At 39.8% G+C, this 12,956-nt stretch overlaps 1 protein-coding gene across 3 annotated transcripts in view; it reads left to right on the top strand.

Moving 5' to 3' along the window:
* The window catches only part of CUBN (cubilin), a 235,745-nt gene that overhangs the window by 97,801 nt on the left and 124,988 nt on the right, over positions 1 to 12,956 (top strand). For all 3 annotated transcript variants that reach the window (XM_015585634.2, XM_025043437.1, XM_025043438.1), the window contains exons 29-30: positions 7,632 to 7,813; positions 12,779 to 12,953. In XM_015585634.2, coding sequence (XP_015441120.1) covers positions 7,632 to 7,813; positions 12,779 to 12,953 — 357 coding nt within the window. The remainder of the gene's footprint in view (positions 1 to 7,631; positions 7,814 to 12,778; positions 12,954 to 12,956) is intronic.

The following is a 12,956-nucleotide window of genomic DNA, read 5'->3' as shown; positions in this document are numbered from 1 at the left end:
TCTCCTGTCTTTGTAGGACAGATACCTATCATTCGTCCTTCTCCTATATCCCAGGAGAGTGGCTTATACTTTTAGACTATTGAAGAATTAACTGGTAAAATCAAACCAGGAATTGTTAACTTTCGGTGGTTCTTATGCATGCTACAGTCACCTTTGGACAACTTCAGCCTTTTTCAGGAGCTCACATTCCTCTCTATTCCCCGCTCCCATCCTGGAAGTTTCTTTCAAAATCACCATAATGACATTATTGGCATATCTCATAGATGTATCAGAAGTGAGGCCTGTGTACTCCAGGAACTATTTCAACTTTGCCTTTGGTTGGATCTTTCCCAAATTCTGAGCTCTTAGTTGCCATTTCTCATCATACCTGCCCCACTGGGAGAGTCCTTATTGGTAACTTCTGCTTGTGACCCTATGCCCTTTGCCTTTCTGAGGGAAACTGGGCCATCCAGTGAGGCACCTCTCAACGTACTGCAACAGAGAAAGATTTTTTTAAATTACAGAATAACTATTAAAGTATAAATCAATCATTTTAATAAAGCATGTGAGTATCGTCATTTATAGTGTTTAAAATTTATTCTTTACTATACTTCGGCTTTACAACTTCTTTTTAACATCAGCAGCTAATTTCTCAGGTGTTTTGCTCAAAAATTAGAGGGTAAGAATGTGACGATGCCCTCTTTGGGTCTATTCTCTGTGCCTTTGCCCCGGTAGGCCATGTCACTTCCAAGCTGGCAGCCCTCCTGGTGCTATTGGTTTATAGAACACAGTTTTGGAAAATGCCAAGTGTAAAGAGGTGACCACATTTGAGCAATCGTAGAGAAATACAAAACGTACCTTTAAAACTTTGTGCCTCCAATTCCCGTTCGCTGTTTCAATGCCAGTTCACTTTTATTAAAGCTCTTTCATTTAAAAACAACGCCAAACCTTGAAGATAGAACATATATAGATTATGCTTAATTAAAACAAAATCATATAACTCATTAGTTGTTTTAGACCAAAAAGAAGTGTTAGCTAAATCCTTGTATGGAAAAGGTTGAAAATATCTTCGCAAGTAAACAGGTTTAGCAACAGCTTTGAACTCTCCCTTGTTATGAGTCAGTAGATAAACCTGCTTCATGCTGATCAGGTAAGATCTTCCTCCTCTCAGCTCATGACTGGGAGTTTGGAAGAAAATAGAATCAAATAGATTATCAGTCACCAGTACTAAAATTTTTGTAAAGATTAACTAATTAAAAATGAAAAACATATGATTCTCTTCAGGACATTATTTCAGTTCAACTGATGGCTAACGATATTAATATGTTAGATTTTTTCAGATTTGCCTCAAGTTAAATGAAAAAGATTTTTACTTTGTTATTTTTTTCAGGTTGCTATGGTGATTTGTTTTTTTTTTTTTTTATCAGTGGATAGAACAGTAGGACAGTGTTCAACACGGCCATTCTAGTGCCTTCGAGCTAAAATGCCCAACAAGGCATAGTGGAGAGAGCCTAGAATTGGGAATAGGGGCTTGGGAGACAGGATATGGTAGGGGGTGGTGGCCCCAGATCTGTTGTTTTATTATGTGAGCTGTGAGTCCAACGGCCTTCTTGAGCCTCACTTTGCTCATGATCATTCTTGTCTACCTCATAGAGTAATTATGAATTTCAAGGAAGATAATGTGCTTATTAAAAACACTGTGAAAAACTATGAACTACCATACAAATGTGAAATATCTTTATTGTAGTTCAATGAACAACTGATTTCTTACCTCTCATCAGCTCTTCAGGATGGCTCTTCAGCTGGTGTGGTAATTCCTCTTCTAGCTCCAGATCTTTCTCTAATCTCATCTCATGTCTGGATAAACTCTTGTTAAATTATAACACTTAGAATGTATGAAGTGATTATTGTATGTAAGACACTTAGCTAAAAACTTTACTTTGGTTATTTCATTTAATCCATGTAGCAACCCTATGAGCTTAAATACTAATTCTGTTACAGATGAAGAAATTTGGGATTAGAAAGATTAAATTAGGTATCCAAGGAGTAACCCAGTCAGGGTAGGGACCCATTTTGTTTTATGTCACAGCCTGTGCTTTACTCGATATGTTATTTTATTTCCAAAAGTTTGGTAACCTAACACACAAATTCTACAACTCTGAAATTATGTCATTTCCTCCATGAAAATCTTTTACCAGTTGGATGCAAAGAGCCACTGTCTCTAATTCTATTTCTTCTAAGCATGTATCTCTCAAAACTTTTTTCAACACTCCATCGCCCACTCCTCAGTTAGAGTTTTCATCACGTGGTCATTGTCTTTATGTAGACCCCTGAAATGCTTTCCTCAGTTGTTGTCCTCTGTTTTACATCACTGAAGGCCGGTTATAGAAAATGTCTCTATTTCTTTTATATTTTATTATTCATTCAACTAGACAGGTAGCATGATGATGAAGAGGATATCGGGAGTCTAAACATCACCTCTATCTTATGTCCTGATAACTATTGGTTGATATAACGTCTTTCATCTGCAGCCTTGTCTATCTTCCATCTCTCTTTCCTACTCCTCTGACTCCTCGGTCACCCACCCGAAGTCACAGACATGACTGACAATGACATGATTTTTAAAAATGGTTGCACAGCCTACTAAACTATGTCTTTCTCACTAGTTTCATTTGTTTTAGTATCTGCAGATGTGTCTGTATCATTTTTACGTTAAATGAAATACAGACATCAGAGATTTTCCAGAGGCCTTGTTGTTTCCATCTCTGAAATGGGCAGATAGATTTAGAAACAGATTTTTTTTTTCTGTGACTTATTCAAGAGAAACTCTTTTCACAAGAGATTGTCAAATCCTAAACCCCACACAAAGGGACATAATGCAATGCACAAAACACTTTTTCCCCTTCCTGGCTCCAAATAAATTTAAATTTAATAGGAAAGTGAAATTAGGTCACTTGTTTATGTAGAAAGCTTTTAGTATTAGACATCAGCAGCACTGATAACAACTGCTACATAGGTAAAAAAGCCTACCAAATAAGACCGATTCTACAATCTTTATTAAAAATAAAACAAATGTTGTCACTACCACAGAAGGTGCAGAAACAGTAAATCAAATAAAATGAACAGCTTTGCTCCCCAATATGAACAAGAAATTATTGATGAGACAGAATTAAATCTTTTAGCTTTTGATTTATTTGAGCATTTAGAGCACATTTCTCTTCTTCGGAATTACAAACGAGGATTTTTGGCTTATCTTGGTATTTCTTTTGAGTGACAGAAGGATAGTATGTGTTGATATAGGTTCTAAATCATATTTCCTATACTGTAATTGACTCCTTTTTCTGCAGCTAATTAAGTGGAAAACAATTCAAAAGACTCACATTATACATTTAAAAAAAAACATTACTATTTATTGTGAATTACAATTGTTTGCTTTCATTTATAATTTGTAAAGTTCAACTCGATAAGAGCTTATAATTTTTGATTTTTATCTATGGTTGCACAATTCCAAATTCATGGTCTAATGTTTCAATGTTAGCAGGATAACTTGAATTTATGAAACATAGTATCAAATTATTCATTACATATATATTTTTGGGGGTTAATATAAATTTTCCTAATTCTGTTGTGAATATTTCCCCTTTTCACTAAAGGAGAGCATAAGAGAAACAGACATCATTTTTTCAGTTTTTAAAATATGCATTTGGACATATTTTCTTTTGCCTGCTACCAAGTACACATTTGTCAAAAGTCCCAAAACCTAGGAAAAAGTGACGATACCTAAGAGAGTGAGGCATAACTGGCTCGATGCTGTTCAAGATCTCTCATTTGTGGACTGGAAGTTGATACCAGAAGGCAATCAGGCTTACTTTGTACCACCGTAACAAATTTAAAAATATCTTTTAGTAACTCAACGTGGGGATTTATTTATTCTTATTTGTTATCTACCACCGATTAACATGTAAAGGATAAAAAGAATCCACTGATTTTTTTAAAAGTCAAAACTTATGGAAATTACTTTTTGCAAACTGAAGAAAAGCAAAAAGAGTCTAGTGACTTGCAGGAGGCCATGTGATTTTTTTCCAGTAGAATTAAATACTCCTGGCTTCTGCAACATGGCTCGTACTGTGTATGGCACATGCTCAATAGATATTTATCAAATGAATGAATGGAAATTAGAAATTTATTTTTATCTCTTTCAAAATTTAGAAATACAACAATTGAATTAAATTTCTATCACAATTATTGGAATTAACTTTACTTTCTAGTACTTCATAGGCCTTTACCATATAATATCACTAAATTAATTTGTAGCATTTTGCATTTAATGTGAACTTTTAAATCAAAGTTGTTATTTTCTGATATGTTAAACCTCAGAGGTCGTTAGAGTATGAAGGAGGAAAAGAAAGATTCAAAAGTTTCAAGCTCCAACGGTTTTTCTGTCATTCTCACAACCGCACGGTACTTTTCAGCAATAGGGCATCACTTTAATAATATTGGACTTTCTCCTTCAAAGGCGCACACATAAGTGCTCTTGCTGAGAAGAGAACATGACAGACCTGCAAGTAAAATTTTGCTGTGTTTTCACAAACCTTGTTTATGTTTGTTTAAAATCTTAGGGAAAGCACACTGTGGGTCTTGAGAGCTGTAAGTGGGTAATAAAATAAGAACTGTAATTTTTCAAAGCATCGCCGAATGCCAAAAATCTGATATTATCATTCCGGTTTACAGTGACTAGTTAAAGGGTATTAGCATCCTGTTATTTGCAAAAGAATTTACAAGGAAACCTAAAACAATTGGAAAAGACAGTGGAAAAATGTGCAGATTTTTAGAAGAATCAACTATGATTAAAAAAAAAATTGAATTAGATTGTCTGGTGAACTGAAGCTAAATAAAAATGCAGAGATGAGCTAGCCAAGCTTTCATTTTCTTGTTCTCTTTTATATTATTTGGCCACAGAGTTATTTTTCTCCAAAGATATTTTTCATTAGATTATTTAATTTGATACAATCGCTATCAAGAACTATAGGAGCTGAAAAAGTAGGTTAAAAATTTGGGGTGACAAATGGCTTTATTTACTTATAATGTATTTTAATAAAATGCTACATGTTAAGATAATTTATATGGGCCGCTGCATCGCACAACCTTAGAGAGTATCATTGCATGGAATAGTCTGACTGGTGCCCTCTGTAATTGTGTAGTGGTATTGAGGTTATATGCAATCTGTGCTGATTTTGGCTCCAGGAATATTTTCCATGTGTTGTACTAGGAAAAATATTTTCTAATCTTTCGTGGCACTTATACTTTTTCGACATTCATCACAGTCTATAAACAATGTTTGTATGTCTAATTTTAAACAACCTTTTCACAGAGCTTTAACCAAAAATAAAAGTAGAAACGTTATAGGCCATAGGAAAGATACTGACCTGTGCAACAAATTTAAAGTCTGAAAACACAGAGGTTTTCGAATGGAAGCAGGAAATTTGCGACTGGAATCAGATTTCTTTACTGCATCAGGATTCTTCTTAGAATTCTCCTCAGCTCTTTTTAGTTGAGTGGAGATTCTGTATAGAGAATATATTTATTTTGTACTTTTAAAATACTTTGTCCTGACTCACTATATAGGTTGAATTTGCATAGGGTGGATAGTAGACATGACCTCAGCTTTAGTGTCTTAACGTTTTAAGTCACGGCAGTTTAATTTCATTCATATGAAAACGCACATGGATTCATAACAGAGTGAGGAGGCACCATCATTTTTGAACATAAAAGTGTCGATGTGGCATAAGAGATGGTACTTGGAAGAATTTTCCAACCAATAAAGAATATTCTGAAAAAATAAATAGAAAAGGAGGCCCCGATACATTAATAGAGAAAATAATGGCTTTTAATCGCCAAAGATTGCTATTAGAAAACAAGATAATCTCTCTTTTCTTCTAATTTTCTTTATTTTTTTCTAATTTTGTTTTTAAAATTTGAGCCTTCCTCAAATTTTACTTTTTCCATAAAATTTCGTCTCCCTCTCCATTCTGATTGAATTCTTACAAACTACGTGAGTCTACAGAGTGTAGGAAAAGCCTGCGCAGCCACACGGCCTGCATTGGTGTCTTGCCTCTACCGCTCGCCCGCCAGGGGACCTTGGGCAAGCCTGTTGACCTCTGTATGTGCTGATTTGCTCATCTGGGAAACGCAGATAATAATAGTCACTCCTTCAAGAGGGTATTCTAAGTATTAGAATGGCAGGTACTTGTAAGCACTCAGTTATTGCCAGCAGTTTTTACTGTGAGCCACATGTTGTAGCTCTTAGTTGTTGTAATGATTTGCCTTAATCACCTTCTAAGGCATGATATATAAACATTCATAAAACACATGCTGTGGCATTTTTCTATGCTTGTGGTTTATGTATCTGGTTTTTGTTTGTTTGCCTATTTTAAGTTCCTTGGGTCAGGACCTACATCATTTACATCTTTTTTTTTAATAGACTTTACTTTTTAGAAAAGCGCACAGCAAAATTGAGTGAAGGGTAGAATTTCCATATACTCTCCCCACATGCACAGCCTCCCCCATTGGATAATGTCCCACCTGAGTGGGACATTTGTTACAACTGATGAACCTACACGGACACATCACGATCACCTAGAGTCCATAGTTTACATTCGGGTTCACTCTTAGTGATGTATATTCTGTAGGTTTTGACAAATTCGTAATGATATATATTCACCATTTGACAAATTTGTAATGATATATATTCACCATATATTCAACATACAGAGTTTTTTCACTGCCCTAAAAATCTGTGCTATGTCTGTTCACTCCTCCCTCTTGTCAATCCCTTGGCGACCACTGACCTTTTCACTGTCTTCACAGTTTTGCCTCTTCCAGTACGCTGAATCGTTGGAGTCATACGGTATATAACCTTTTCAGGCTGGTTTCTTCCACTTATTAATATGCACATACATCTCCTCTATGTCTTTTATGGCTTGATAGCTCATTTGTTTTCAGGGCTGAATAATATTCCATGGTCTGGATGGACCACAGTTTGTATATCCATTCACCTACTGAAGGGCATCTCTGTTGCTTCCAGGTTCTGGCAATTAAGAATAAAGCTGCCATGAACCTCCATGTACAGGTTGTTGCTCGGACATATCATACAGTTTTTATTATCTACAGTCTCTTGTACAAAGGCAAGGGTTTTGACCAGCTGGTTTCTAGATCTTAGGTCTGAAAGGATTTAGAAATAATGTATTAAATACAAAGAAACCGAAGACTGAGAGACATCGTGTTCACTGTCTAACCCTGCTTGCATAGTCCATTGTACCTTCTGTTATGAAATTTTTACCTAAATGACGAAGAAAATGTAAAATATTTTGAAAATATTACCGAAGGTTTGATGTGGTGAGAATAAAGACTGAGAATTATTGCACCAAATGATATAATCGATATATTTTTAAAGAATAAATTTAATAAGTTGTAGCCACGAGTTTTTCCTCATTGTTTTGTAACTGCTTAATTGAAATTTTATTACAACTTTCTGGTTTTTCTCCTAAATTAGGCATGTGCATTTTCAATTATCTTCTGTTTAGTTGGATTTTTGAATTTTCCCCCTTGGCTTGTGCCCACTTTGGACTGACTGAGCCTTGCTGTTTTAACAGGTTGTGGTGCGGAATTGTCGGGAGCCACGGGCTCCTTCAGCAGCCCCGGGTACCCAAACGCGTATCCCCCTAACAAGGAGTGTATCTGGTACGTTCACACGGATCCTGGGAGTAGCATTCAGCTCACCATCCACGACTTCGATGTGGAGTACCACGCAAGCTGCAGATTTGATGTCCTTGAGGTAGGAATTTAGATTGCTTTCAGCGCAGTCCACACTCCAAAATTTGGAGTAGACCTGGAGATTACTCCAAAAATCCCTAAATTCTTTCCAGTGTTTAGAGCAGTGTTCTATTCTTAGACATTTGATGAGTATCAGCCCTTCGTGAATGACACTTGCAGACAAATGGGATTAATATCTCAATTTAGGTTTTTAGAAAGCAGTACCATAGGGACTCGGTGACAGGCACTTTAGCCAGGAGGTGATGCTGGAGGCAGGAACGAGGGAGCGGCTGTGTGGAAGTGTGCGGGAGGAAGAGCCAGTGAAGAGACCCCTGTGGGCAACTTGGGCTTAATTCCGCTGGGACCCTCTGAGGTCCTGTGAGGACTGCTCATGAGAATCATCCCTCTGAGGACGCCAGGCTCAGGCACTGGTCCTCAGCTCATCCCAGCTGATGGAGGACTGTGCTGGGCATGCTTAGCGCCCCACACTTCTGGCCTAGGAAGCTCCCTTGGGAAGGGCAATGGGGAAGCAAAGTGTAAAGAGGCCGGCGCTGGGGTGGGTCGTGGCAGTAAGCAGAGGGATTGCCCAGCGCAACTGCAGCTGCGACCTAGGGGGTCGACATGGTGCAGGGCACAAAACGCATCTACTGCAGAGAGCTTTTAACAAAACGGCCACTTCGACAGTGTGAGGCGTTTGAAGATAAGAGCTTTCCCAACACTACTGCAAAGAGTTTATCTCAGATGGTTAAGACAGCCTTAGAAAATCTATTATAATCTGCTTTTTATTGCAGGAATCCAGTTATCAGGAGATCTCACACACACACACACACACACACGCACACACACACGCACACACACACACACACACACACTTGACCTATCTGCAAAATTTAATGGCTTCCAAGTACACGCCAACCTCCTATCACCTCAGCAATAGCAATTGCTGTAGCACATCATGACAAGGGTTCTATATCTAGTAGAACTTAAACTCCATGATGGATGGGTGTTTGTTTTTGTTTTGTTTTGTTTTACTGCTATATCCCTAGGCCCACAGAGTACTTGGTGAACACTCACTATGTACTTGTGGAATGGATGAAAGCACCCAAATCTCTGAATGACACACCCATAACGCACATTTATGGTGGTTTACAAAAGGTTTTGGCATCTATTTTCCTGTTTGAATGTTCAATAATCTTATGATGTAAGGGGCGGGGGGAATCTTGTCTCCATTTTAGTGTTGTCAAAATAGAAGCTCTAAAAGATTGGCAGGTTTTTCCATGACCACAAAAATAATGAATAGAAGAGCTGTGAACTGAATTCATCTACCACCAAACACTCCATGTAAGACAGTATAAAAAGATGGAGGTGGGCAGTGTGCCAGATATTGAGATGAGTGGCATGTGCTTCATAGGAAGTACAAACTTTATTTAATTACAAAACATGTTTCTTTGAAAAGGAATGGGGTTCTCAAAACATGCCTTCACTGCATGGCTGCAGTCACTGGGAATCGCATCTAGCAGCTCAGATCTCTGTAACGGAGGATAATGCTGCACTAAGTGAAATCAGAGACAGAAAACCCATAGCCTCCTCTTCATGTACGTACTGCTGCCAAGTCATGACTCCATCTCAGAGGAGGAACGTTTTTTTAGGAGAAGAGAACAGGATGGCAACCGAAATTCACACTCACTGTGTAAAGTAAGACTAACACCCCAAAGTGGAATGTTCAAATGGTCTCTCTTGCTAGCAAGGCTATTTCTCAGTGGCATAAAACCCCTTGACACTTACAAAGGGCTGGCAGCGGACTTTTCCACAGTAATGTGAAATGTTCCTTACCCTTCATTTTCATATTCCAAAGGGCATGTGATTGTTGCCCACTTGGCAAATGTAAATGAGTTCATTGTGCTTTGGGTTCTGTCACACCCATTACGTGAGAAAGCAAAGACTGGGGCTGTCCCCTGCAAGCAGCCTCGGGGACAGGGACAAAGCAAGATCTCCAGGCAGCAACACTCAAGCAGGGGCTGTAAGAAGAGGCTGCAGTCTGCTTGGGGCTTGTTTTTATTAGTCCAAGATGATCTCTCATGTTCCATCAAAATCAGGGTTTGGAGGAATATTTTGAGGCCATTAAATATTTTGGAAGAGTTTTTTTCCTTAAGGCCGAAAAGAGTAACCTTCTTACTTTTTGTTCAAAAACATTTTGTTCAGATAATGAACTCTGCAAATGCTGAAGTCAGGGCAAAAGTGCTGTAATAAATTTGCATTAATGGTGATAAAATGACTTTTCCATCCTTCATATTGTAGACACTGTTAGTGTTAGCAAGAGGTTTCGAAATCTGTTGCTCTTGGGGTGTGCATGGCCTAGAAACACTGCTGGCTTTCTGGACCCATCCATTCTCAGCCTGCACATTATCCTTTCCTGCTCTGCCGAGCACAGCCAAGTAGGACCTCAGTGTCATCGGGTATTGGGTCTTCCTGGGTTTCAACAAATTTATTTTTCACAAAACTTTTCACCAAAAATTTCACCAAGTTTTCTCCCTCAAAACTGAATGCCCAAAAAGTGGCCAGTGGCATGAAGCAACAGCCGTTTGGTTACTCATAACCCTGGAATGCTGACTTGATGGTAACAATAAATGGAGCTAACAGAGCAGAAAGCAATGTTCAAAACAGATTAAAACCATAGGCTTTGAAATGTTCTATATCCTAAGAATTTGCTAAAAACACATTTTTTAATCTCTGATCATCAGCCCAATTCTCTTCCCCCCAAAGTTTAGTCATATGCTGTAGTCGAATGAACCACACCCTGAAATTCTTTCCATCTTTTTCCTCTTTTGAAGAGTCATGCTCTCGTTACTGGTTTTATTTGTGGAAGCCCAGTGCCATTCTGTTGTTTTGGTCCTGGAAACACTGGCTGATTTTACTTCAGTCTCTAAACCGGTGTAAAGCAGAAAAAGAAACACACTCCTCATGCAATAAACCTGGGCAGTCGCTTGGTGTGGGCAGCTAGCTCTCGCTGATCCCTCGCCATGGTCGTCTGTGAGCCCAGCGCAGTAAGAGGGGAAGCAGAAGTGGCAGTGTTTATTCTTCTGGAGGCTTCCAGGCCAGCTGGCTCATACCCAGTATGTTTGTGATCTCAAGGGGGCCCGTGAGCAGGGAAAACAAAGGCTATCTTGCTGACGTGCAAGTTTTCCCTGTTAGAACTAAACTCGAGCCCCATGTTCCCTCCAGATAAGTGCTGCTAATCGGGCTCAGGTGATGAAGAGCACATGCCGCCAGTGTCTCGCTCTGAGGACTGCACCCTGGGCCAGGGGCAGGGAGACCTTCAGAACGGGAAGGACACTCTAAACAAGAATCCATCCCATCTCTTGCATTTGCATATGTGTACGTGTAAAGGGCCACACAGGGCTCTCTCTGCCTGAAGTCCTGCTTCGGCTGGGGCTTAGCGGGCCACGCAGGCTTCACTACTCCTAATGAAAACGAGCATGCGGCTGTCGGCCTGCTTCATTCCTTTGCAATTACTGTCCTTGTGCTCGGCCCTGCCTCAAACAGCAGTTTCATTCATTTTGGCCTTTCCTGCGTGGCTGGGGGAATTAATCAGACAAAGAAATCATTATAGATTCAAATCACACACTCCTCCCCAAAAGCAGGCTTCTTGTTCTCACTCTCTCTCCCCAGAGAACTCTTAGTGTTTCCCAGATCAGTCAGCAGCCGCCCCAAGGGTGGGCAGAGCCGGGGGCCCAGGGAGTGAAGGGAAAGTAACGAGGTGGGAAGCCACTGTACAGATAGATGGTGGAGGTGTGTGTAGGGGCAGGGGGCGCGCTGCACCAAGTCTCACCGAGGGCTGTGTACCTGGTTCCGATCCCAAGTATAGGATTACAGGCGTATATATGTGGGGGAGGGAAGGACCCAGATACTAATATGCCTGAAAACTGTTGCCCCAAATGGTCTTTATTCTACAAATTCAAGACCTGAAGGTAAGGGGTCAATATCTTCTATTCCTCACATTTTCCACCCATCTCCCCACACACGCACCCCAAACACATATACTGCATAAGCAGGGCCCACTGGTGACTGAGAAACCTGTGTGTGAAGTGTCCTGGAGGCCCAACCTGGCCGGGCTAGACTAGCCTGCTAGATGCTGGATGTGAGACCAAGAGGACACTTGCCTGGAGGAATGTGTGTGTCACTGGGGTATTGGATCCCAGTCTCACAGACAGTTGCAAGTTGGAGGAACCTAGGAGGTCAATCTGAGGACAAGTGAGATGGGCTTAGAGGGAACCATCCAGATCCTGGCACAGAGTGCAGAACAATTCCTGGGCAGAAGTTGGATCCTCTGTGTCATGTTCCTGTGAGCGGGCATGCTGGGAGCAAGGACAGAGGAGCTGTAGTCCCTTCTCGAAGATGCCACAGAACACATGGACAGAGGTTATATTTCTACTCATTCTGAAGCAGCAAAAATATTATATTAAATGCCTAATTTTATAAAATATTCAGATTTCAAAGTGGAAAATCCTAAAAATATAAGTAGGATATCAGTAACCTTCAATGAACTTGATTTTCACAAACAACATAGCTTCATACTAAGTCTATTTCTACATGCCTAGAAGAGTTAGAAAATCAGACTCGACCCTGTGTTATCTCCAATGCCTTGGCCAAAGGAATCAGGGAACCCTATGAAGACATGAAAAAGAGGAAGAGGGGATGAATATAGGGAAGATTCTGGAATAATCTATTCAGTTCAGCTCTACAATTCTGGCCGATGGAACAAGAAGGCATTTCTTGGGTGGTTGAACTTGTGTATTCCCAGGGCAGAGAGTGTGCCTTTGAAAAATCCAGCTCAAGTTTAAAGTTCCTTCCCACCCAGGGAAGCTGAGATTTCAGTCTCTAATGATAATAAAGTCCAAGGGCTAGTGGTAAAGTTGAGCCAGAGGAGGGCTATAATTGCTTACATATATCTCTTAATTTAAGTCCTGTTTTCTATATCCCATCTTAGATCTATGGAGGTCCCGATTTTCACTCTCCCAGAATAGCCCAGTTGTGTGCCCGAAGATCATCTGAGAATCCCATGCAAGTGTCCAGCACTGGAAATGAGCTAGCCATCCGGTTTAAGACCGACAGCTTCATAAATGGGAGAGGCTTCAATGCCTCATGGCAGGCAGTCCCTGGAGGTG

The sequence above is a fragment of the Pteropus alecto genome, unplaced genomic scaffold, assembly GCF_000325575.1.
Source record: "Pteropus alecto unplaced genomic scaffold, ASM32557v1 scaffold11, whole genome shotgun sequence".
In the NCBI taxonomy this organism is placed as follows: Eukaryota; Metazoa; Chordata; class Mammalia; order Chiroptera; family Pteropodidae; genus Pteropus; species Pteropus alecto.
Note: the sequence above shows the minus strand (reverse complement) of the source record. Positions and strands in the feature narration are given on the sequence as shown.